At 49.0% G+C, this 25869-nt stretch overlaps 8 protein-coding genes across 8 annotated transcripts; 3 read left to right on the forward strand and 5 right to left on the reverse strand.

Annotated features, from left to right (window-relative positions):
- Nucleotides 1–136: 136 nt before the first annotated feature.
- BO83DRAFT_403128 (putative JmjC domain protein) lies at nt 137–1165 on the reverse strand (the record flags this gene model as incomplete). Its single annotated transcript, XM_025533594.1, has 2 exons — nt 137–157; nt 212–1165. 2 exons carry the CDS (start codon nt 1163–1165, stop codon nt 137–139), a joined length of 975 nt encoding a protein of 324 aa, XP_025383197.1.
- Nucleotides 1166–1677: 512 nt separating this feature from the next.
- Nucleotides 1678–4569, forward strand: BO83DRAFT_382613 (transcription factor domain-containing protein). Its single transcript, XM_025532268.1, has 6 exons — nt 1678–1983; nt 2091–2167; nt 2232–2277; nt 2357–3095; nt 3147–3398; nt 3455–4569. The coding sequence occupies exons 1-6, from the start codon at nt 1826–1828 to the stop codon at nt 4427–4429; spliced, it is 2247 nt and encodes a 748-aa protein (XP_025383198.1). The 5' UTR covers nt 1678–1825; the 3' UTR covers nt 4430–4569.
- Nucleotides 4570–5026: 457 nt separating this feature from the next.
- BO83DRAFT_157924 (casein kinase II subunit beta) lies at nt 5027–6625 on the forward strand. Its single transcript, XM_025526294.1, has one exon. The coding sequence runs from the start codon at nt 5410–5412 to the stop codon at nt 6502–6504; it is 1095 nt and encodes a 364-aa protein (XP_025383199.1). The 5' UTR covers nt 5027–5409; the 3' UTR covers nt 6505–6625.
- Nucleotides 6626–12653: 6028 nt separating this feature from the next.
- On the reverse strand, nt 12654–13575 carry BO83DRAFT_158154 (uncharacterized protein). Its single transcript, XM_025526297.1, has one exon. The coding sequence runs from the start codon at nt 13299–13301 to the stop codon at nt 12801–12803; it is 501 nt and encodes a 166-aa protein (XP_025383200.1). The 5' UTR covers nt 13302–13575; the 3' UTR covers nt 12654–12800.
- Nucleotides 13576–13849: 274 nt separating this feature from the next.
- On the reverse strand, nt 13850–14681 carry BO83DRAFT_324141 (bZIP transcription factor; the record flags this gene model as incomplete). The annotated part of the gene is made up of 2 exons (XM_025527966.1): nt 13850–14442; nt 14510–14681. 2 exons carry the CDS (start codon nt 14679–14681, stop codon nt 13850–13852), a joined length of 765 nt encoding a protein of 254 aa, XP_025383201.1.
- Nucleotides 14682–20175: 5494 nt separating this feature from the next.
- On the forward strand, nt 20176–20462 carry BO83DRAFT_324000 (uncharacterized protein; the record flags this gene model as incomplete). Its single annotated transcript, XM_025527956.1, has 2 exons — nt 20176–20316; nt 20406–20462. 2 exons carry the CDS (start codon nt 20176–20178, stop codon nt 20460–20462), a joined length of 198 nt encoding a protein of 65 aa, XP_025383202.1.
- A 1382-nt stretch (nt 20463–21844) lies between these two features.
- BO83DRAFT_158199 (uncharacterized protein) lies at nt 21845–22686 on the reverse strand. The gene has a single exon (XM_025526299.1). It carries the CDS (start codon nt 22597–22599, stop codon nt 22114–22116), a length of 486 nt encoding a protein of 161 aa, XP_025383203.1. The 5' UTR covers nt 22600–22686; the 3' UTR covers nt 21845–22113.
- A 910-nt stretch (nt 22687–23596) lies between these two features.
- Nucleotides 23597–25435, reverse strand: BO83DRAFT_158197 (branched-chain amino acid aminotransferase, cytosolic). The gene is made up of 4 exons (XM_025526298.1): nt 25115–25435; nt 24756–25053; nt 23998–24696; nt 23597–23938 (listed from the first exon to the last, which is right to left on the reverse strand). The coding sequence occupies exons 1-4, from the start codon at nt 25341–25343 to the stop codon at nt 23926–23928; spliced, it is 1239 nt and encodes a 412-aa protein (XP_025383204.1). The 5' UTR covers nt 25344–25435; the 3' UTR covers nt 23597–23925.
- Nucleotides 25436–25869: the final 434 nt, after the last annotated feature.

Below are 25869 nucleotides of genomic sequence, written 5' to 3' on the forward strand. Positions count from 1 at the left end.
AATGCATAGTATTGGGCTTATACTGGGTACTTATTTTGCTTTTCTTTTTGTCTTGTTGTCTTAGTGTAGCTTGTATTATGGCTCCGAGCATTACCATATCTACAAGTCTATTTGGGTATCCATCACACGCTGAGGATCAGCGGAACCACCAGTTCACCTATTGATCAGATAAGTAAGAAAGAGTCATAGGCGCACACTTAAGCCAACTTACCGATGCCGTCACCCCTGTTCCTACGCCCTTGATACTATGCCACCATCCCCGGGGAATGAACATCCCATCCCCCGCTTCGAGACGTGCTTCATACCCATCTAGCCCCGGCACAGCTTTCACCTCATCCCAGACAGCCTGCTCCAATAGTGTCCTTTCCTGACCCTGCATCATTTCGTCTCCTCGAATCGCAGCCGCCTCGCGACCTGCACTCCGTCCAAGCTGCCGTCTCACGGCCCCGAATACCTTCTGTCCATCACCAGGCGATAATAGCCTCACTACCTTTTGTCCCGCAAGCTGAACGAAGAGGTTGGGATTCGGGTCCCGATGGAGAGGCGTGTACGTGGGCGGGTGTCCGATCCAAACGTTAGTGTCGTAAACGTCACCTTTGCCAGCCTGCGCTACTAATTCGGGTGTTGGAAAGTCATCACGGAGTACCTGCGGTAGATCTAGGAGCTGGCACTGCGCTAGATACAACCGCGCGGACTGTGTCTCGAGCGTCTCTGCTGTACGAATCCAGTCAAGGAACAGACTCAGCGGCGCATGAAATTGTTGGAAGGAGAGCCCGTCTGCTCCTGCTTCAACGGTACTGTCGGAGGATGGCTGTGTGAGTTCCAGCGGAACGAAGGCGTCGGCCCCATGTCGGGCGAGGTATGTTGTGTTCAACTGAGACACATTGGGGTCGGTCGGAGCAGGCTGGAACCAACGCTCAAAGGCAGGAAAATCGCGGAAGGAACCCCGGGGGAGGATTGTAGGACGTTCCGGAGTGAAGTAGTTCTTGCGGAAGTCGTCTATGTCGACATCGTTGAGGGTATCTAGGGGACGATATGGACGGGACGTCGTGGAGGTAAAGCAGCGTTGTTGGCGTGGCTGGTTTGAAGAGAACCGGAGGGTGACGGACGACAGACGGTGCCAAACCCTGAGGTTATTGTTGGGCAGACATTGTTGGAGCTTCATTCAGAAGACCAAGTGTTCAGTCATCCAGAGACGTGGGTTGGGGAAAGCTCCGTATCCACCGTTCAGTGCTGCTTGGATTGCTGCTGCACGTGCGGTTTGACAAGGTGCAGATCGGGGGATTTCCGCCCCGACTGGGATTGACCAGTTGCCGGTCAGCCTATGGATTGCCCTTTGTAGCTCTTCATCCTATCCTTCATTTCAATTTACTGATAACTTCATCTACTATTTCTTAAGATATATTTACCTGTGGTTTTTTAGGGAAAGCCGTAACTAGTGGATTTGTTAACAGTACAAGCAAGGGCTGATAAGGATGCCATGTCAGCTGGTGCTGGAGATAAACCATGGACAGAAACTCGCTCGGTCTTTCTACCTCGACAACCCAATTGGAAATTAGATGGCAAACAGCCGACCTGTCATTTGACCATCATCAGGATCAGCTACATTGTACTTACCCACTTTCTGCTAGGAGTCTTTCCCATTAGCTTATAAGAATAAAAGCGCCGGACGTGAATCTCCTCGTCGGCGATCCCTTCCCAGTCCGGCCATCTGGGGAAACGGAAACCCCGCGCGCCATCGAGCAAACGAAAGGAATCCCTCCGCACCGGTCGCTGCTCTCTTTCGCGCCAACAACCAATCGTCCCAACTTGATTTCCATCCATAATGTCGTCGGAGTCGCCGCAGGTTGATATGGCACCACCCCAGCCAGATTCTGGCGACCAGAATGCCACCCCGGACGCTGATACCGCGAAGAGGAAAGCGGAACCGGCCAACGGAACTCATACTCGTTCCAAGCGGAATCGCTACATCTCCATCGCGTGGTATGATCCGGCTCGTTGCCATCCACCCATGCGTTGAACCCTCTTGTCACTGGTTTAGCATGTTTCCCTTAATCTGTTAGCTGATTAATTCTGTATTTCCCGTTTAGTAACGAATGCAAGAGGCGGAAGATCAAATGCAATGGCCAGGTCCCCTGCCAACGCTGTGGACACCTTAACCTCGAATGTCAGTCCGCTTATCGCTGTAGCTCCGTGATACACATGGCAAACGCGACTTACCATCTCCATAGGTCGATATGCCCCAAACTGCTGCAATAATAACTTTAAAGATTCCGAGTACGTCGATCATTATTTCCGGCTTCTTTCCCTGCAGTATGTCATCATGAACCTCAGCTAACCAGTTCTCCACCACCAGGGAATTCCGGTCGATGACAGACCAAATCAAGACATTGCAGGATCAGGTAAATAGTCTTTTTACCAACCTTAAAGATCTTCGGTCGCAAAGATCGTCTATCGACTCCCCAAACTTCGACGCCTTCTCTCGTGATGGCTCGCAGTCGGTGTTCACGCCTATGCAAGCCCCGTTGAGCAAACCACGCATGAGGCATCCCCGGTTCCAGGGGCCTACCAGCTCTGCTTTTAACTTCGATCTCGCAAGGTCTAGTCTACAGAATATGGGCATCGCTCCGCCAGAGGAAGTCATACCAGACGATTTGACCACCGCCCAGGTCACCCCGGCTGGCTCTCCTCCCCATGTGGGCCCGTCGTTTCTCACGATGCACCCCACCAAGGATCCGATATGGTCCATCAAGCGAGATGAAGCTCTGCGTCTGTGTCGTGTCTACGAAGAGGAGATTGGTATCATGTATCCGCTAGTAGATATAGACCAGATCGCCCAGCAAGTGAACCTGCTATACACGTTCATGGAATCAGCGATACGCACGGGGTTTGCGCAACGGGGACTGCCTGGTGCTGACGGTCTTACTGATGACAGCACGGTTCTCTTAAAGATGATACTTGCTATAACACTGATCGTGGAGGGAGGTGGCCAAAGCGAGCTCGGACAGCGGCTGTATCTGAGCGTGAAGCCAATAGCTGAATCCAAACTCTGGGATACGCTCGACATCAAGACAATCCAGATATATGGCATGATTGTAGGTATATCGCTCTGTTCAGTGGGGTTGCGCTAACACATTAAACGACAGGCAACTTTCCATTTTCACATGGACGATGATGCCATGGCTTATCGCATCATCGGCCTGGCCGCACGGATGTGTCTTGAGATGGGTCTGCATCGGCGCGATGCCCTGAACAAGATGTTTCCTGATGAAGAACAATGGCCTGCCGTGGTGAAGACTTTCTGGACAATCTACAGTCTGGATCGGCGGTGGAGTCTCGGGACAGGGCTGCCTTTCAACATTCAGGATGAAGACATCGACCCTAACCTCCCGGAGCCGGTGAGCTACATCATTCATAAAGACTTGATTGGTCAGCTGCTGATTGCCCCCCCTAGGATGCTTCGTTGCCGTATCTGAAATCAATGATATCATACAATCGCATTAGCTCGAAGATCTGGTATTCCGGGCTGGGCTCTGAGGGTGCAACGGACATACGTCGGGATGAGATAGGTTATCTGGATTACCAGATCCTGCAGTGGTATAAACAGGTCCCAGACGCCTTGAAATTCTATCCGATCGAGTCTCCAAAGAATGGTCATGTGGAGTCGACGAACCGGGGCCTGAGGCGACTAAGGGTTCTACTGTATCTCCGCATGAACCAGCTCCGAATCCTCATCTACCGCCCCGTCCTGCATTCCGCAGCAAGTATTGCCGAGGATAAGGGCCATGCTCAGACGGTGGTGGACGTCGCAAAAGACACTATCCGCGTGCTCACTCGACTCAATCAGACATCCGACATTTATCGCAGCCAACAGATCACCTTCAACTACTTCCTCGTGGCTGCTTTGGCGGTCATCTTCCTTGCTGTCTGCCATGCACCGACAGAGTTCAACCGACAGGTGCGGGACGAATTCTACATGGCACTGAATTTGATCAGCGGGTTCAGCACAAAGTCCTACGTGTCAAAGCGTCTCTGGAAGGCTATCAAAGGTCTCCGAAAGATCGGAGAACGGCTGGGAGTGCTTATGCGGCCCTTTGGGTCCGACTCTAATGATCCCCATTCAAGTGCAGCGGTGGCCATGGCTGGGTTAGCTGGCCACCAAATTGAAGACTTGTCGGTGTATGGCCCGATGAATGGGATCGGCGAGCTTGGCAACAGCCCTCTCAACGGGCTGCAGATGAGCCATGAGCTCACGAATCTATTTGAGGCAGTAGGTGGGTTTGGGAACTTTATGGCTTCTGGGACATCGGCCGAGGGAATCAATGGGTTTGTAGGTCATGATGGTGAAATCCAGAACACGGGGGAGGGGCTCTCGGGGGTGCTTGGAGATGAAGGCGAATGGTCCCGGGTGATCCGAGATTTGTTCTAGAAGATGAGGCTATATCTACAGTAGCCACGACTGTTCAAATCGTAGCATGAAGCGTCGTCATCCCTGTATAACCATGTCTGTCCCATGTAAAGAAGTTGAAGAAACACTGAAGGGCGTCGAGGCTGGTCGATCGCCACGTGACCGAGGGGAGGGAAAGCCAGCGGCGGGTGACTTTCGGTCCGCCAACCTCCTCCAAAGCCAATGCCAGAAACATGTTCCACTTGTGAATCGCTGTTGGTGTGGCCACCCACCTTACTCTGCATCTGAAGACATCTGGTCTGTCTGTTGTCTATCTTTTGGGCCCCGACTCATCACTCTGCCGTCGTCTAGCTGCCTTATCTATCGCTCCCTCTTCGTGTTTGAGCACCTTTCCCGACCGCCCCACGAACCTAATTTCGGAAGCCCCTCGACAACCTCCGTCGATCGATTCAGGAAGAGAGAGAAAGAGCCAGGGAGATTTGTGATCCATCCTTATCCACTATCATCTGGAAGGGTCAACTTTATCAATCTCTATTAATGTCTTGTGGCCGTCAGTGATTCTGGGAGACATCGTTTGCTGAAGAGTTCCCCCCACCCAATTCAGTCGCGTTAACACACCCTCATCGCACAACAATCTGCCTGCCCGCCTGCTCGCCCGCCCGCACAACTGTCATGACCGCGACATTCATCACAACTCTGTCATTCTATTAGCCCCTACAGCGGACGTCATCTGCAGTCCGATCATACCTTATCCATCCAATTCTTGCCTTCCTGCCACAGGAGGGCTCACGACTTCGGAACCTCGTACCAGATCCCATTGCATCTGGTGCAGGTTTAATCGGCGCTTCATCTCGCACGAGATCTTTCGCAGTCGTTTCTCCCCCTAGCTCGGCAACGTGTCGAGAGAGATAGGTTCGGCGTTGGCCGACGGCCTAGACAGGCTGGATCTGAGTCAACTGTCTGAATCGACGCCCTCGTCGTCCGCGTCCGACTCCTTCGACATGTCGTCTTCGGAAGGGGCCCCGGAGTCCTGGATCTCCTCGTTTTGCTCCCTGATGGGTCATGAGTTCTTTGCGGAAGTGTCGGAGGACTTTATCGAAGATGACTTCAACCTGACGGGTCTGCAATCGCAGGTGCCTATGTACAAGGAGGCCTTGGAAATGATCCTGGACGTGGAACCCGAGGAGGACGAGGAAGATGAAGAGGAGGAAGAGGAGGAAGAGGAGGATGAGGACGAGATTCTAGGAGATGAGAAGCCGCCAGGATACCGCAGAGCAGGGGAACGGAGGCATGCACGAGTCGCGAGTGATCTGAGCGTCATTGAGAGCTCTGCTGAATTGCTTTACGGACTGATCCACCAGCGCTACATCACTTCACGGCCCGGTATCCAGCAGATGCTTGAGAAGTATGAGATGCAACATTTCGGTGTCTGCCCACGAGTCTATTGCAACGGATGCAAGGTTCTGCCCGTCGGACGTTCCGACACGCCTGGCCAAGAGACGGTCAAATTGTTCTGCCCTAGTTGCCAAGATCTCTACACTCCCCCGAACAGTCGGTTCCACTCGGTCGACGGAGCTTTCTTCGGAACTACCTTTGGTTGCCTGTTCTTTATGACCTTCCCAGACCTCGATATCGGACCCCGGCTGGACAGCTCCCTCGCCGCGTTATCACCGACCCGCTCCTCCTCCTTGACATCTTCTTCGATCAACAACCAAGTGGTGCCGGATGTGCCTCCTCCCAACCAGCCTGTTGAGATCAACGGCGTGCGTACCGTCAACTTTAGCCCGGGTCTTGGACCGGGTCGGATCTACGAATCCCGAATCTATGGCTTCCGCGTGTCGGAACGTTCACGCTCAGGACCGCGCATGAAGTGGCTGCGGATGAAGCCTCTTGATGTTCGGGAACTGGATGAGCTGGCACGGTACGAGGCGCTGCACGGGGAGGCTGATAATGCTGATAATGATGGGGACACGGAAATGGGGAGCGCCCCCGGCAGCGCACAGAATGCCGCCATTGCGAAGAGGAAAAAGGCGCCCATGCGCAGACGGCGATACAATCCTAACCAGATGAGCATCAACGGAGCGGAGGCCGGATAACGGGTCGCCATTGTCTTTGTGCTCTTTTTCTGTTGGGATAGCTATTTGAGGGATGTTTTACATCTTTCTTAATCCTTTCTGTTCTTTTTTTCATTTTATATATTCTTATGCTCTTCATCTCTTCCATTGCCTGTCTGTGCTCCATCTAGTGAAATATTTGGAATCATCACCCTCTATCATCCTACCGCACTATCTCTTAACTCGTGGCCATCACTATCTCCCGCAAAACCGATACACTACTTCTACCACGCTTGTCTATTGACCTTGTTCGCTTGAGTTCGCACTGTTCGTTTCAGCTCATCCTGTTGACCTGCATCGAGGCGTCGTTGAGTCGAGTTTCTTCGTCTTTGGCGTACAGATTCACGTTCGAATACAGTACAAAGGAGAATCATGGATAAAGTATGATTGTATGAATTGATGAGTGAAGTGCAGTAGAATCCATGATGTAGACTGCGCTGTGCAGTGATCAACATCGTAGCTCGTAAATAACATACTCTTCCCCCCAAATGTACTCGGTCTGATTCATCAATAGCTAACCACGAAGCCTGTGACTCCTGTCCCCTCCATTACCTACCCGGCAATATCTTCATCTCCGACAGACATGCATACCTGTAGACTAGGCGCCTATATTCTGCAGACCGAATACACGTACATCATACGTATGTCCATGCCTACTTCCCATTCCACCAGAATAGCAGCTATATTCAATCCAATATCAGGCTACATCTATTCTATTCATCGTTGCCTAGCATAGAACACAGGAATAGCATCAGATCAAACCAGGCATCACACTCGATCGTAGTTGTAATAATCAAACCCTCTAATTTAGTAAGTAGTTATATAGAGAAGATGACAAACTCATATCTGACTCGGCCACTAACCCACCCCATAGATAAGCACATGCATACATAACTCGGCATTTTGTCAAACATCCTGCAGCCAGATAATAGTTTTCTTTGTCTATGATAGGTACTTCCTAATCAGGAAAAAGGTATATCTATGGATGATAGAATACTACCCTAGCATCTCCGATGCAGCTAGTGAGTGGTGCTATAGAATATACGAAGTAGTAGTATATAGTATCGTATAGTATATATATATGAGCACGAAATATACGTTCTCCACCATCACTATCCTACTTATAACGCCGAGATAGTAGTAAGTAGGTGCTACTAGATACCTGGGTCAGTAGAGTAGTAGGGGTCAATTATCAGGACCATCAATGCCTAGAATGACTACAAGTCTAGCTGGCTGAGTATTAACAATCTAGTAGCTAGCAAGTATGATTGTACATTTGAAAGAACCATTTCATGGGGCCCCCCCCCCCCAGCACAATAACACAATAGGCATCCAACATCTACTATCGCTAGCCATTTCCTGTTCAAGCTATATTGCATCACACATATTACCAAATCTCCTCAAATATATTACTTTGAGACATGATGTTAACGGCTAGGCACCTACCAAAGATAGCAGAACGAAAGGATCGCAGGATCGCAGGATCGCAGGATCACACGTGGTATTTAAAGTCCCACAGAACGATTAGGATAATAATAATAAGCAGAGTCTAGAATGGCACCATCTCATCAACTAATCTCACTAGAAGAAGTATTCATCCGGTCCGGCCGACCGACCGACCGACCGACCGGTCGAGCGTAATCTTCAGACCCTGGACGGGTAAATCGAAAAAAAAAAAAAACAAAGGAGGGAAATTAAAGTGATGACCTGACTGACTGATTGACTGACTCCCTCCGATCGGAGTCGGAGAGATGTTCTGTCCGTCCAATGCATAATATACTCAGTATTGTATTAGCTATCATCGTTATTTGTAATGCGAGTTTATGGACCCCCTCCGTGGCGTTAACAAGAGATCCTAAAATATAGTAATATAATAAACGATGAGAACTTTAATAGACTCTTTACTTAGTGCGAATCAGGCGTCCAACCGATAACTAACCTGTATGGAGTAGTCAGGTAGTCTAGTTAGACCAGCACAATTAGTTACATGCCTTGAAGGATTCATTAGTTAACTACTGTGTGTGTGTGTGCCATGAGTGCGTGAGTCATGAGGCCCCCATCCAGCTTTCAACAGACAAGGCATCCAGCTAGCCTTACCACCAATCAAGAAGCCTCTCCCATCTTCCTCTTCCTTCCAGATATTGATCATAATAAATTACGGTACTAGAAAAATCATGGGGAGAAAAGGGATCGGATTTCACCGACATTCATTCAGCTTGTCCGACTCCGTATCTGCATACTACACTACTGTCTGCCAATGCATTAATTTATTTTCCTCTTGAGCCTCCTGGTGTCACTCATACTTGACGAATTCCACCCCTCCTCCCAACCAATGCAGTTCTCTGGCAGGTGAGGTGAGGGGGGAAGAAGGGAGAGGGGGTGGGTAACATGGGCTTTCAGCCTATACGAGATGGATGGATGCATTTCTTTTCCCTTTCCCCTCACCCCTCACCCCTCACTCACTCCACCCACCAAGTCAAGTCAGGTCCCTTTGACTGCGTCTCGTCTCGACTTTTCTTGACTAGACTAGATTGTTTTTCTTCCTTCGGAAATCCCTGGCGTCCGCAGCCGTTCGGGCTTCTGATGTATTATGTTGCCCATCGCGCATCCCTCGTGTAACTTTAGCCTGGTTGCTGCAACGCTAAGGATTGGAGTGGATAATCCTGGTCCTGGTCACTCTGAGCCTCCTCTTCATCCATCTATCTACCTCCTTGACTTAGAAATGATGAATACGATACGTAGATTGCGATAAATGATGCCCTTGGATGGTTGGTGCCAGCGAAACATTCCCTCCGTTTCTGAACGTTGTACAAGACTCAGGATTAAACTTGGGGGGAAATGGAAAGAAACAGTACGGGAAGGAGAGTATACATCACATCGCAATCAAATGAATTAGATTTAGATTTATAATCGAAAGAGAAGTAACAGTAACGTTTATTTAACTCCGAGACAGAAGCCAGCATTGTGTGCATGTGTATGTGTGGCTGCAGTAGACTCGTAAATTTGAGCCTTGTTCAACTATACTTTTATCCTATCCTATCTATGTATCTAACGTCTGCCACGCTGTCTGCCTGTCTGTCGGGCATGGTCTGGTCTAGTTTCAATTCTACCTTAGGCGTGCAGCGGAGCAAACGTACATGTAATTTACAATTTACATTTAGATTTGATTTTGGATTTTCTGCGGCTGTGACTGTTGCATAACTCAGCGTTGCATTCGTTTTATTTCTTTTTCTTTTTCTTGATTTTCTGCTATCGCCACTCATATGTATGTCTGTGGTATACAAACAAAGAAATGGAGGGGATGAGAAATTGTGTCTTGACCATACAGCTTTACTTCCGGGCAATTACCGGCCAGCCAGCCAGCCGCATCTTAACCCTTAAGGTGAGCACATCATGTGGACAGTAAGTAAGTACTGACTTGCATGGCAAATAAGAACTGAATCTGGTAGGTACGATGCTTGACGCTAGGGGTCTGAATTTGACAGAGACTGATTGATTGACAGACAGCTATACAAGTGATTCATTTGCATCGGACAACCCCGATGCAAGAATATGTATGTAGTATGTGTGTGTATGTGTGTATTGAGTGCTTGCTGGTAGTAGCAGCCTTGCGGCTTTCATTATTATTCTCACACACAGAGAGAGAGAGAGGTGGAAAGAGAGATTCGTTATTCGGAGCAAAATGGTGTATACTCTACTAATCCTGCAGGAGCCAAGGAAATCAGATATCTTGGTACAAAGTATAACCTGTCCCCCGTGTTGGGTGTAGGTAGATGGGCGGGCCGCTACGGAGTACATAGAAGGCTTAAACTGATCAAAGTACTTACATACTGTCAGATGTATAACTAGTTAACTAACTAATGGTTGATTAGTAAATCACTTAAAATCGATTGATAATCTGAGCTAGGATCTATCTCTAAGTAGAAATCGAGATGCCAGTACATATTAGTGTCACCTCAATGTTCTCCAAAGGTACTCACCCAACTCGATCCAAGCTCCATATGCAGTAAACAGTAACTAAAAAAAAAAAGAAAAAATCAAGACAAAGACAAAAGACACCAGCAAGCGGGTCAAGTCAAATTCTCTAGACTCGAGAGACATCTCAGAACCAGTCATCGAAGCACACTACTTACAACCCTGTAGGACAAGTACCACGTCATGCCGGGAGCTGTGGAGGCGCAGCAGCAGCAGCACACATGTTCGTAACTCTCTCTCTCCTTCCCTTCTTGATCTTCTTCCTGCTGCCGTTTTTGCGAGCGAGACAGCAGCAAAAAGCAGAGCCCCACTAAGTACGAAGTAGAACGAAGAGGGAACAATTTTATCTTATTTATTTCACTCACGTACTAACCAATTAAGGAAGGGAGAGCGACGGTGCCGGTCGGGCCAGCATCGATCTCCCGCCCATATTTCCACATTCCAGCCTTTTTATTTTTTTTTTCCCCAAACTTCCCTTCCCTTCCCCTTCCCGCCCGTCGTTCGTACATCACTTTAGTAGTTAGTTAGTTAGTTAAGGTATGGAGTACGGAGTACTCCATAGTTGGCGACTGATTGACGGGGCACAGCGGCACCTCACCTACCAAAAGGGAAAAAAGTAAAAAGAAAGACAGCGGGTTGGCCGGAAGCGGGTTCGACGGGCACGCCGCGTTGTCGCAGGGACAGGGTTCTGGCCCTGGCGTTTTGGGGAGGGGGGGGGAAGGGATGCAGTGCACACTCACACACTCATTCCCTAGCGGACCCAATCATCGTATTTAGGTAGTTAGTTACTCTCTCTCTACCTTCCCTTAGTTTAGTAAGTACTTACTTACTTACCGACTCGTTCTCGCGTACTTCGTGAGCTAATAAGTTAATTAACTTAACTTTCTACCAGCCGAATCAACACTGACCTCAAAACAGACAGACGGACAAACAAGGGAGAGGAGGGGAGGGGCCAGAGTGTAAACGCCTGGAACCTACTACCCAGCACATAGCAAGCAACGTCTCGTAACACAAGAAAACAAGATCCTACGTAGGACGTATACTATCTCCTAATTCCTAAGTCCGAGATCCGAGCGGATAACTCCGGTTTGGTTCAAGGTCTGGGTTTGGGTTTCACTCGTTTAATGCTTGTTTCCTCAACCTAACTTACCTCATACCCTTTTCTCTTTCTTGCCTTTCCTCTATAGTGGCCATCTGGAATGCTTACTTTTCCCTCATGGAAGAAAAAATATTAGGTAGTAGTAGTGTCTTTCTGGAAAGCCAAAAGAAAGTGTCCCTAAGTAAGACAGAGACCCAGTCAACTTATCTAGCTGGGGGCCAGTCTAGGTAGGCAGCCCATGGTCCCTGATTTAGTTTGCTGGTCTAGTAGTAGTAGATAAGTGGTTTGAGACAGGCGGCGTATCGCCGGGAATTTTCAATCCTTCGTTTAGAACAGTTAGTTCAACTACTAAGTATGGATGGATGGGGCCCGCGGGCCCGAACAATGCACAGAGAGAGCAAACAGAGCAAAGTACTACTTCGTAGAGCAGAAAGAGAGCCTTGCGATTTAATTCAATACGCAGGTTCATAGTAGACTGGCTAGTTAGCTTGGATATAGGTTAACTACCCATCTAGGTAACTAATTTGCGAAATGGCCCCCAAGGCTGTGTGTATGCCCTCCAAGTTAACTAACTAATTGTTTGTAAGTAGTATGTATGTATGGTATGCACGATGAACAAATCTCGCAACCCCGTGACTAAATTACCAAGTACGTAGTACTAAGTAGCAAGTTACTACGGCCCCCAAAACGGTGTGATTTGAATTGATTGAGTTTCTGTGCCGAGGCATACATCCCAATTCGATTTTACTTATTTAAACTTACTGTGCATATTTGAGTTATTCAATTGCCGAGGACGTAAACTAACTTTGACTGAAGAAGCCCGTGTATGTTTTCTTTTCTTTTTCATCATCATTAAGTTACTACAGGTAGATAGAGCAGGACCGTGTATGCACAAACGGACACGGGAATAAAAAAACACCGTCGGGATCGTCTCATACCCCGACTCGACTCGACTCGACTGCCTAACTACCTACTTACTAATCTCCCTGACTGAGCCAAGGTACACTAACATAGGTACCTAGCTTGTAGTACTTAGCTAACAACAGTGGATGTGAAATTACGCTTGTTTGGATCCGGTAAACCACAAACTGGTCACTGGAAAACGAATTAATTGACCCATTTCAAGTAAACAGTATGTTTAGGCCACTAAAACTGGGCCTACTGGTTTTAGTGTCAAGGGGCCAAGCGCAACCCCCCCTTAGGTTCAAATCCACTGCTGCCCCAGGGTTGCCATACGAGCCGACCAATCAGCAGGCACAGCCATCGGCGGGAGGCGAAAGCCTCCCCGTCCACGGTCTGGGTTGGCAGTTACCCACTTTGGGACCGGAGACATGCGCGGGGATTTCGGGATGGGTGGAGTTGCCGACAAAGTAACTTTTTGGGTCGCTGGCGGGCCTGAGACCTGACCTGACCTGGCCTCGGCTCGATTCGAACTCGACGAACTTCTAGATGGAGGATAGTGGCATTGCATAGCAACATGGCTTGGTTGAAGCCAGACTCGATTCAGAAAAGTATGGTAATCTATCTTTTGAAACACACGGACGGACGGATTGATCGGTCGGTAAGGGGAAAAAAATAAAAAAAAAAAAGAAATGAAAAGAAAAAGAAAAGGAACAATTGCTTTCCCAATAATAGCCAATTTCCCACACACGCATACACCTGTAGCCTTGTTCCACCCCACCACCCGCTCCCTCCATTTCATCATAAACGCCGCAAAACATGCATCTATCGGCTTGCACAAATCAAATAAATCTCAAAGCAATGCGCGGGACCCGGGGTGGGGTCCTTTCTGGAGCGCAGTCCACAAAATATTCCTCTAAAGAGGAATAACAAAGAGAAGAAGAGAAAGATGCTCACAAAGGAAACAATATCCTCAATCGCAAACAAAAGAAACATAGAAATCAAAAAGGTGAATCATGCGGTTACATCCAACCTTGACTCGATAATACATCATAACTGTCATTAAAGCGGGCAAGAGTGGGGTGAATCAAGAGAAAAGATAAGAAGGGAAAAAGCAATAAGAAGAGGAAGACTAAGTACCACCGCTAGCCTTCAGTAAAAACAATATCAAATCAGAACAGCGAGTATGAGTGGGGGGAACACGGGTCCGACTTCGGTGTAAGAGGACAACCTAGTAGAGGCTCTGCTGGGGTGGAAGGGGAGGAATGATCATCGCTGTAGACTGAAGACAAAGGTGGCATCTGAAAGACGGCATTAGCTCCGCTAGCCCTGGTACTCTTGCACAGATCGGCATCAGGTAGAGAGAGGGGCATGTACAGGAATGTTGTGCTCTGGAAGGTGTTGCGGTGTCGGACCCAGATCAATGCCAGCCATGGATGCATAGCTCATACTGAAGGGGCTGACAATCTCGTCATCGGCGTACGAGTGGTGCTTCTTTGCGCCCGATCCGAGTATCGGACCAGGCAGGATCGAGGGCAGCGTTGTTCCGTACTCTCCGTATGGCAGATCATTGTAGTGATTGTTGAGAGAGTGGTAGGAAGGTGGCTGTCCGTACGAATGGTGACCATAGGATTCCAAGTGGGAGTATGAGGGGTAAGAGAACACGGGAGGCGGCGAGGCTGAGAGCTGTCGAGTGCATTGCTGGGAGAACATCGGTCCGCGATCTTCCTGGGTGGAGTGGCTGTCATGGGAAGAGCCTCGTTGCGCGGAGGTGTGACGGGTTGCATCTGAGCTAGACTTGGTTGTGCGAGCCTGTTTGGTGCGGGACTTGACAGTGTGCACCACCGCCTTCGGCGACTCTGAACCCTCGTGTGACCGTTCTGGAGATGTCGAAGCAGTTGCGGCTCTCTTCTCCAAGTCTTCGAGGCGGCGCTTTAGCTTCTTGCCTATTATCGCATTCAGTCAGCCTTGTGTCGCAACCCAGACAATCAAACAGCGAGTAGGATGACTTACGGTAGTTTCTCTGAGCAATGCGATTCTGTATCCGGCGACGCTCTGCAAGGTCTGAGATCTTGGTCCAGTCCTCATTGGGGTTGGCATTAGGACTGAAAGCGCTGCTGGTGCCGTGGTTGGAGCTCCTCGAGCTCGAGGTTTGTTGATATGAGTAATTGGAAGACCGATGCATCTTGGATTGAAGTATAGTAGAGGGAGTTGATAGTATATATAGATCAAAGCTCTTGTTCACAAGAAGCAGAGATATAAAAATAGTAGTAGAAAGTGGAAAACTTTTGGACTGATGATATCAGAGGAAGATGAAGTTGAAAGAAGATGAGGAGCCAGAGAGAGGATCTGGGATTGACTATATAGATATTGAATCCAAGTGAGAGTCACGAGTCAAGGATGATCAACATCTGAAACTCAAAAGAAAAGACACAGGATGCGTTCAGTATTTAAAACTAAGCCATGGGTCGATCAGCTGGAGAACAGGTCTGTAGCTTATGCCTGCTAAGCCCCGGGTCCGAATGAAAGCAGCCCGTCCGTGATGGTCGATTGAACCGTTGCGATAGCAGCGTTAGTCCGTGCTCCGAAGAATTTATTATAATTGACATTTTCCTTTTTCGAATTAAATTATTATGGGTAATAATTATTTTTATTTTTCCCAAACCCAAAAGGATAATATTGAATTAAGAAAGGAGAAAAGAATAATAAAAAAGAAAAAAAAAAAAAAGTAATAATCAAACTGGGAATGGCTGGAAACTTGCAGGGTATGCATGGCTTGACCATGTGTTGGTAGGGAACTTTTCCCGAATGGATTGGCGGATGTGCAGGGCTGCGTCACTAATGCCCGGTGTGGACTAGAGGGAATCCTAGGGAAGGGGGAGGGGGAGGGAAGGAAAAGGCGTGAGGCTGTTTTGGCGGACCCCGATGACCGATATGGCCGAGAGAGCGAAGGCGGGAGTGGGAGGGGGGCGCGGCCACGGAGGGTTAAACAGGATCCATGATATCAGTCAGGCAGTGCTAGCTAGACCAAGCCAGCCAGCCCCCCCCTCTCTTGCTCTTCTCCCCCGGTTGGTCCACCAATCTCGACGACCATGTGGTTCCATATCGATCTGCCAGAGATAGTAAGTAGCTACCGGACAGGCCCGAATGCCTGAGAATAGGCACATTTTCCCTCTATCCAAGTATATACAGCAATCCGCTTTTCAATATTCATCAAATACACACATCAAATTGCATTAGTATAACTACAGCTGTCTACTAACTAGGCTCTGCGTTCTGTCTTCCCCCCCATCATGCAGCATTCTCCCGAGATTCTACGGTCGTATATTCCCTGTCAAATCATGCAGTGCCGAGAGGAGCTGAGTTCTGTCGGTCCAGGATTCGAAACGAATGCAACAACGGGCCCTTTCCGGACTAGTTGGATAGCGTGTCTTAAAAAGAGAAGCCGTTCAATTGAGCCAACCGAGACGGTCAAAAGCCCCAAGAAGCTACTACTGCTGCTGCTGCATGGCCATCCTTCCATTCCCACACCCACTCACCCCCTTGATGATAAGTCAACCTCGCATGTTGAGTGTGATTGAGTATGTGTGTGGGTGTGGGTGTGGGGGAGAATGGGCCCAGCATGGCGGGCTCCTAATCTAGCTACTAGCTTTTCCAACTTCAGTATATAGAAATTAGGCTTGGAGATTTGTCCTACCGATGGACGGCCTAAGAACGTAGTCTCGAACCGAGTGACCCAATCAAATTCGTTCCCTGGGCTTTGAAACGAGCGAGAAGGTGTGTGTGAGGGTTGAGTGTGCGTGGCTTAAGCAGGATGTTTGTTGGACTGGTCTGCCAGGAGGGGGCTGAAAATGAAAAGCGCGGCTTTTACAATCTAGTGGTATGTTGGGTGGCCTTGTATCAATACTGTATTGGTATGGGTTTATTGGGTAATTAATTAATTGAACAGTTGGGTATGGTTACACAACCTGTTTCCTTCTGCCTCTTTCCCGTCCTTCTTCTTCCCATCACACCATGTGAGGCAGGGCGATTTTTCAATAGATGAGAAATTTATTTAATTGTCTCATGAACTCTATAGACGTCTTGTGCTTGATGAATGCGTTTCAATAATTATGTTGTTCTGTTTCCAAGTGTTCCATGCCGATGATCCGCGGAGATCCATTACATACACACGCATACATACATACTACTTGTGTATGAAGGAGAGTTACTGTAGTCCTCAGGCAATCAATTATCTCCCAGACTGATCCAACTAACCACTAACCCATTAGCTAATGGTTCATCCTAGACCCGTAGCCCCCAAAGACCCATTAACCAGGATATAGTAGTGACTACTACCAGCTAAGTACCTACTCCAATACTACCTACCATCGTGGTAGCACTACCATCATCACCACTATTCCGGTCTTTGTCTTTGTCTTTGTCGCTTAAATCCGACAGGTTCGGGTGAACCATGGAAATAGTGGGATTTCCGCAGCCTGTGTCTTTAGTAGGCACGTTTTAATCTCCATCGTCTAGGATGATTGGCGGACGATGTCACCATCCTCAATTAGCTAGTAAGGAAAACTAATCTACTAGTAATATAGTTACCCTTCCTTCAAGTCAGATCATAATTGCTGTCGTATTAACGACGTTTTTTGTGCAGATTACCGCTGGATTTCTCTCCCCCTCCCTTCCCTTCCTTCCCTCAAGCGGCATTCCTTCGAACCATGTCTTGGGCGAACCATATGCGGAAACGGGTCATTTTGTATGGAGCACGTGGTTGTTGCCGTATACTTTATTTAATGTAGTACGCTGTTGCTCCGTGGTACTTACCTCTAGTCTACTAGTTATCTATCAGTGTCCGGTTACCTCTTTCGTATCGCCCGGCACGGCACTGTTCCGGCCTAATTGCTGCCGGGTCGTATTCGCGTATCTATGAGTTACGCTGATTACGAGTGCTAGATGCGGTTACCTAACCACTGTATCTACTGGGTTACTAGTATAATAGTAATGTACGCAGTAGTTACTACATTGAGGAATCCTTTCGACGTCCACCACACAGCCCCGGTAATGCACACATAGACGCACAGTTTCTTCAGCTCCTGAGTTTCGAGCATCACGTTTTGTTGTCTGCCTTCTTTTGCTCATCGGTCTCTGTTGACCTTACATGCTATGCAATGCATGATTCTCAAAATAGCCCCATCCAATCATGCCCGCGTGCGCCCGCTCGCGCTTATTTCCGAATTTAGATAACTGCTAGGAAATCATTGGAAAAGTGCCATCTGGGTGCCGACCATGAGGCACCGGCATCAGGCTACTAGTCTCGTTACTGAGTGACCACCTGCGTCAAGTCTATCTGCAGGTCGAGGACAAACTGGGATTGAGGGAAAAGGGTGGTGCGTGTGTGTGAAAGTGGTGAGTGTGCCTCGATTGACACGAGCAGCGCCCCTTCTAGTGCACGGTCTCGACTTCTGCCACGTTGCACCCCTCGATCTTGGCAGCACACTAAAGATAAAGATCTCACCTATTCCGAACGGGTGGTGGGATTGAGGGGAAAAGGGAGGGGAGAGGGGACAGAGACGGAAGGGGGGCCGGCGCTGCTCATCCACTCTCTTAGCTATACTTTTTCTGAAAAGTCATATTCCTTTTCCCTTATAGGTAAGCCAATGCCAGTTGCTGATTTGTTAAATGACTTGCTTCTGGAGGGTGTGGTGTTTGTTTCATCTATCTTTGTCAACCATCATGTCCATGTCCATACCTTGCCGATGCTTGGAAGTTGCAGTTGGATTGGGCGCAATGAGACATGGAGAAGGGAGAGAAACTTGCAGATCAGTTGATCACTTGATTTCCCAACTTCGATCAAGCACAGCCCGGGTTGCGGACAGTCCGGAGATGGGGAAGATAGCCTTGTTTCGGAGGCTACCAATCTCCGGCCTAGAAGTTGACTGACTGATTGACTGACTCTCTGTTCCCGCAATACAGCCTTTCGGTTGCTGAGTTGTTTTCGTTGGAGTTTTTTCCTTTCCGTTTTATTTTTAACATTAAGGTTTTTATTTTATTCTTCATTATCGTCAATTGCCATAAGAAGTCGTAATATTGTTATCCGTTAGCGCTTCTGGATAATAGATAGCCTTATCGCGAAGTGGTCAGTACTCCTCACCTCCCATGATGGGATAGATGGATGCATGCACATTGCCCCGAGATTATTGCATTATCAAGGGCCCCTGCTTGTACCTGGTGCTGGTGCATACAACATTCCGGACACTACCCCCAAGGAGGCATTTAGCTGGGTGGCTATGTAGCTGCGGAAGAGAATCACAATTCGAAGAGCCCCCAATGTCAAGGCTCTTGCCAGAATCGGGTTGTAATCTAAGGACAAGGACCCCTGCGTACTGTTAGTGGATGCCATTACAAATCAGATCGGCAACCCCCAAGGAATCCTGTGGATACTAACCGGGAGGGGGAACGACGGAGCGGGGACCACCTGGATCCACTGGTACACGAGCGGGCCAGTGACATTGCACAAAAGGCGAGAGGCTTTTCAGCCCCAAGGTGTCATTCCTCCGCTGCAATTGGCTATACGAATTACTTACCGTATTTGGATATTGGGCCTTGGGAGGATGCCTTACTAGCACGCTCCCGCGTTTTACCTCCTATGAGGCTCAATCACTTGCATATTTCAGTCTAATTGACATACACTGCCTCAGAGCCAGGTGTCAATGAGTATTCCTGTCTGCATCACTGTCCATGTGTAGGGCTGATGGCAGTTACGGTTCATGGTCCGTAGCTTATTGGTCCAACACTGAAATTCCCCAGCCTGTTTCAAGCGCAGAGGTAGTGGGTAGGCCTACTAGTACGTTAAGTCTTGCGATGAATCACATATCACATGTATTGCCCGGTCGGAATGTCTGGCTTCTGAAAGCGGCAAGCATTTTTACTTTACCTTGGCTCATGTCTTTTCTGTGAGAGTCTGCGTCTGCATATGTGTCTCCATCTGATACAAGAGATCGCAACCCATGACTCGACCCGACTCATACACATGTAACCATATCTCGTATGGGTGTGCCTGGCTATTCTGTCCTCTTTCTTCATCAGGCCTCGCGTGCCGACCTTGTGCACTAGAGCTGGGCAAATAGCGTCATCATTGGTCCAGGGTAGTGCTCGTATATTTCTGCATGCCGACGGCCTATTACTAGTGCATGAGGATGCGCCTTTTGACAGGAATTGGGGGAGCGCCTGCGGCGGCCAAGGATTGCCAGATACTGAATCGAACCTTCTGGTACATATCTAGAAGCACTGGTCCTTGGCGGACGGCACAACTGGTTGGTATGTTTGCTTGCTCGGTCGTCTCACTGGCCGGCTTCTGCGGCTTCAGAGATATTAATAATATTCAGGAATGCAGTGTGCGCCAGGCCTGCAGTAGTCTTGACCGTTAGTTTAAAAAAACGCAATATCCTTTTGGGTGCAGAACATTATCCTGAGAAAGGTTTAGTAGCTAGGAAAGGATATCGTATTGTCATTTTCAGATATATCGAACTTATAATGAACTTGTCGGACTGGAAGTTTAGTTCGGGTTAGGTAGTTGGACGCTAAGTGTGGAAATAACAAGTTAGCTTCAGATCTATGATTTACATCGAGAGGACCTTCGAGTAACTACTCTGTGGGTAGCATCTGGACTGTCCGTCTGGCCATTCCGGATGGAGCGGCCATTAATTTCCGCGCGCGCAACTTTCATTCCCGGTGGACGTGAGTCACGGTTGACAGGATGGCATGGGTTAATCTTGGCCGCCCCGCACGCCGCCAGGAATAGGAGGATGACGAAAACCCACTTGGACAAAGTACGGGGACTCCACGTGCAAAGGTCATGGCTTTTGACGGGAAGGGAGGGATGGTGCAATCCTTATCGGCCATGCTAAATTAATGCCAGCACGCCTCGTGGGAAAAAGACGGAGGCATTCATGCGACGGCTCAATGCCCGGCCTGAGGAATCCTCAAGCTTTCAGGAACCTTGTCTGACTTTCCTAAAGATCTGACGATCATTATAGTCACATCATTGTCCCCCTTCATCAGATTCAACGCGCTGCCACTCAGAATCATAATATTGATGGTATTTCGTGAAGACCAAAGAAAAAAAAAAAAAAAAAAAAAAAGAAAGTTAACTCTTGAACTAATAATGGCTGAGTAGGCAAGGTTCGCAACAATGCGTCTTTTTTTCCCCCTTCCTTCTTGGTGTTCCTCCACCAATACAACAATATATTGTTGGCCCCATTTTTGCAATAATCGATGCATTGCTATCCTAACGTGGCAGCGACATGAGGCCAACATCGCCTAGTCTTCCGCCCCCTCAACCTAGCAGGGGGACTAGTTTCAGAACGGAGCAACGGCAGAAATGGCCCCCAATTTCATACTCGCTGCTCCATATCGCAATCTTTTCTCATAGGTGGCCATGCCCACAGACCCTTTGCGCCAGTGTACGGTGTAATAAGCCGAGCATGTCTGTTACAGCTCACTCGCTTACTATTTGCGACCCATGCCACACCCTTCATGCTCGAAAGGAGCCCACCGGCGTGACTCGATGATTCAATGATCGACACGCTGAAGCTGATTGTGTACTGAGAATAATATTGACTGCATAGTTGCAACAGTGGCTTGTCGTCTTGTAGACTTTGTCTGCTGGGAGAATATATCCCTAGTGCTACCATGTGTTGATGAGAGTGACACCAATAAACGAGGGTACCAATCACCATCTGTAGATCCCACTAGGTAGTACTAGCCTTGGCCCATTAGTAGTTCACCAGGCGCAGGGGGGCACTGCTGCGGTTATTTAAAATCCAGAGTGCTAGTTATTATCATAATAACGTTCACCAGTGGAGCTGGTACAGGTCTATTCAACGACTTTGACCAGGCCTGGTTTAATGAACCTAATACTGCAGATTGCCGACACAATGACAAAACCAGGTGCCGCCTTGGGCGCTTGCTACTTTGCAGTTGCCCGTTGACTCGGAAATTCTAAAACGGACAGCCAGAGCTGCGATTTGTTGATGTCTTTGTGGTAGACAAACCACTGTGACGGGCTGGGTGCCTAAGGTGGATTCCATCCGCGTTTTGGCTGGTTGCAGGACTAGTGATGCAGAAGCCAGCACAGCAGAGCCTCACCCAAGTGCGTGCGTAGCTGTTGTGTTGTGTGAGTATAGAGGGCTGTGTGCACAGCCAAAATGGGCGTACACATATCGCAGACGCCTTACCTTGCTTGGTAGTAATTAATGATTAGTAGTCAGTCTAGTTGTCGGCCTGCCCGACGAGGGTGGTAGTACAGGTATCGGTCTGTACCATGGACCAGGAGTGTCTGGAAGGCTCCGCAACGCCGTATCAAACCAGAATGGTAACCGGTAGCAAAGAGGTTCAATGCGAGCAGTATTGTGCATACCTAAGATGTGATTTCCAATCCTAGAATAAGGTGTTGACGAGAGCCACGGGTAACTATGGCCGCCTAAGACTAGTAGTATCTGTTTGCGAGAATATTGAGGAATCATTGGAAACCCATTTCGTCAAATGTCTCGGGGACGGTGAATGTACTGTCCGAACTCCGCGGACTGTCCGGAACGGACATAGTTCTGCCGACCTCATTCCGGCAATCAATCCATTGAGCAATCAATCGAATGACTTCTTGTACGAGTGTATTGGGGACTAATTGGCCCGGTCAGTAGATTAAATGAACCCTTGTGAGTCCGAGTTACGTCAACTCCTTCGGACATCAGTTGTGTGGTAGTGGGTCGGGTTATCCACTCTATCGGGCTGCTGCTAGCTGGGAGTAGGCAGGCAGCTGCCTTCCTTCGCACGGGTGATTGCGGAGGAAGAATTGATTGATTGATTGATTGATTGATTGATTGATTGCTGTCACCTCGTGGCAAAAGCTCGGGGTTTACTGCGGCTCGTCCGTCTCCGTGTCGAGAACACACTAGATACTCACTAGTATGGACGACGGAGTACTGATGGGGCCAATACGTCCGTCTCCATTTGTGCTTTGCAGGCCTTAGGCAGTGATAGTCGACATCTCCCCAAGCCCACGATCCTGCTGCTTGGGCCGGTGTTGAAGAACATTGGTCGTTAAGGTGCCCCATCTGTCGTTTCAGATTCTGTAGGCTTCATGGCCCACTCTTGAGCTAGCACACTGCCACACTGCTCGGATGGACTAGATGTATTGCAAGGTGACGGCGATCAACATCTCTAAAATCTGTTGGTATGACGGTATGGAGAGGGTTCCACCATCCATTCGCATAGACTCCCGCTACTGGCTAAACTGCTATGGATGGAGCATTCTGTGAGAATTGAATCGCTCCATCTCGGGAAAGAAGGGACAGAAAGACTGACGGAACGGATCCTGCCGGCAGAGTAAGGCATAGTGGACACGAGACTCCTACTGCTGCTGCCAAATGCTCGAAGATCTGCTCGCAAGTGATTGTTGCCTGGATGGGGTTCAGTAGCCTGAGGTTGGTTGGTCTTCCTAGAAGTTTCCCCGTAGTTGATACTATCTTAATGCTACCCCACGGTTCATAGGGGTACACTGACTCACGGAGACCTGAATGTACCCACGGACTGGTCGGTGTTGGATAGATATCCCGTGTCCGAACACTGCTTTCCTGGTAGTTCGGGGCCGAAACCGGACAGCCACGCCCTACTGGTCTTCGTGACTTGGATCCCATGGGCGTGCATCTACTCGATTGATGAGGAGATATCCAATAATCAATGAGTCTGGCGGGATACGCATCTGGAAGGAAATTGTCGATCATCCTGTGTCGATTGTTACGACTCGAGAGTATGGTAGCTAGGATATCATTGTATAGCGATGCTATTTACAGAGACGGCTGAGCGTGCCAGCAAACCAAATTCGCCCGAGTCACAGCCCATGTCCAACACAGTTGCCGTTTGCACCTCACGAGGGGGTGAAACGCAACCAACTGAGACAGGGGACGTGCCTCAGGCGTCCTGCAGGTAATCGCTCCAAGGCACGGCTGACTACGTCTGCCATGGCCCGTTATCTGCAGGCTCCTCGCGTGCATCGCCATCATCCTTGACCTCCGTTGCTGGACGGGTGTGTATGTCGTGCAGGAGGCCACAGATGATGTTTCCGTCTTGTCTAGGATTACCTGGCAGACACCTTCAGTCCTGTCTCCTAAGAACGCCAGAAACTTTGCCCTCGATTACTGGGGTAATCCAATCACCGCTAGGTCGCAAGACGTAAGAAACAAAAAACCCGCCTTTCTTTTGATGTGATGCTCGTGCTCGCCAAGAACAATCACCACTAAATCGACGTATAGTAAAAAAAAATATAATATGCCAACAATACCGGCCATTTAATCTCCATCTATCATCAAAATATACCAGGAAAATCTAACAATGCAAGCTTAAAAGACCATTCCCATATCTCAATACCTCTTTTCGCTGATTTAGAGGACATAGCTACTGGTCGGTTAGCAAGCTGCAACATCCATAGGGAAACAGGCAGGCTCTAAACTTACCTCCAGGGGTGATCCTCATCACCATACTGGATACCCTCGATCCAGTTCTTCATCTGAAGAGCAATCTCGCCTGCTTCCTCAGTTTCCTTCAGGCCGCAGTCGACCAGCTTACCCCGGTAGCTGATTGTCCGTACGGGACTCACAATAGCTGCAGTACCGGCGCCGAACACCTCGATCATTCTGCCCTCCTCGGCCGCTTCGGCGACTTCGGACATCTTGAGCTTACGCTCGGAGATGGTCCAGCCCTTGGGCACCAGTCTTTCCCTAGCCAGCCCCAGCACGGAGTCTCTGGTCACACCGTCGAGAATTGTTCCGTCCAGAGGCGCAGTGATCAGTTCCTTCTGGCCAGTTTCCTTGTTCTTCAGGGCAACGAAGAGGTTCATGGTGCCAACCTCGGTAATGTATTCTTCCTCTCCAAAGAGCCACAGATTCTGCTGGAAGCCACGGGACGCCGCCTCTAGCTGAGGGAGGATGCAGGGGGCGTAATTGGCGCCCAGCTTCTTGTCTCCAACACCACCAGGCCAGGCTCTGACAGCATAGTCGGTGGCCTCCAACGAAATGGCCTTGAAGCCAGTGGGGTAATACGGGCCAACCGGGCTTGCAATCACGAACAGAAGAGCAGAGCCCGGGGGTCCCACACCGAGAGTCTTTTGAGTTCCGATCATCGTAGGCCGCAAGTACAGTGAGTAGCCCCGCTCGCTAATTATTTGATGGTGAGTTATTACCCTCAATCATCAATTGGTGGGATTTTCACCAACCTTGGAATGAACCTGCTTTCCAACTTCACAAACTCTCCAATCAGCTTGGTGAGGGCCTCGCCATCAAAGGAAGGCAAAACAATGCGCTTCGAGGATTTGTTCAAGCGCGCCATGTTCTTGTCCGGACGAAACAAGCGAATCTGACCAGACTGATCCTTGTAGGCCTTCATACCCTCAAAACATTCGAACGCATAGTGGAAAACACAAGACGACGGGTCGAGACTGAGGTTCTGATACGGAACAATCTGGGGAGAGTGCCACCCCTCCGTCGCGGTCCATTCAATCGAGAGCATATGATCTAAGATGGAAAGCGCATTAGAAACTGGACAGCGCTGGGAAACGACACGTGCTCGTCATACCGGTGAAGGTCTTGCCAAAGACCAAGTCCTTCGGGGCAGTCAATTCCTTGGGGGTATTCGTCTTCGAGACTGTAAGTTTCGATGGGTCAAGGGGGGCTAGTTGGGAGGCAGCAGCTGAAGTAGCACTGAAGCATCTCTTCCACAACTGAGCCGTTGCGGGAGATTGAAAGGCGCGCGGTGCGACGAGGCTTTGTAACGCCCTGCGACGAGCGAATTGAAATGACTTCATGATTGCTTTCCGGCTTAAATAACAATTCAGGGGATAATAACACCAGAAAGAAAGAATAGGAATCCCAGAACAAGGACAGCAAAGAAGCGCAGGAGAAGAACCACGACAGGAAATAAACCAGAAGAATGTACCGACAGGACCGAGGGCGGGCTGTGGAGCTTAAAAGGCGGATAAGAACGGTAGTCTATGACTCTTGCCCACGGACTACGGCACCAACTCCGAGATTAAGGTCTGACAAGGTCGATTTGGGTTCAATCATGAAGACCACACTAAGCGAACCTTTGAATCTGGGCGTCCCGCCAGTACGTAACTGGTTATCTACATGAGCAATTGTACTGGCTATATTGCACTCTCTCCAACCAATAGACTGGTGATGATTCAGACACCCCAGAAGGAGCTCTCTCTTGGTCAGTCTCCGTCTCGAGTCCGACGTCGGCGAGGCGAGTTGCCGGCAGTAAATCCGCGTTCCAGCCAGGCGGTGAGTCCGGGGAAAGACCCTCCTTCCAGTCTCATTCCTGATTGGCCG

Source organism: Aspergillus eucalypticola (genome assembly GCF_003184535.1).
Source record: "Aspergillus eucalypticola CBS 122712 chromosome Unknown BO83scaffold_36, whole genome shotgun sequence".
Taxonomy (NCBI): Eukaryota; Fungi; Ascomycota; class Eurotiomycetes; order Eurotiales; family Aspergillaceae; genus Aspergillus; species Aspergillus eucalypticola.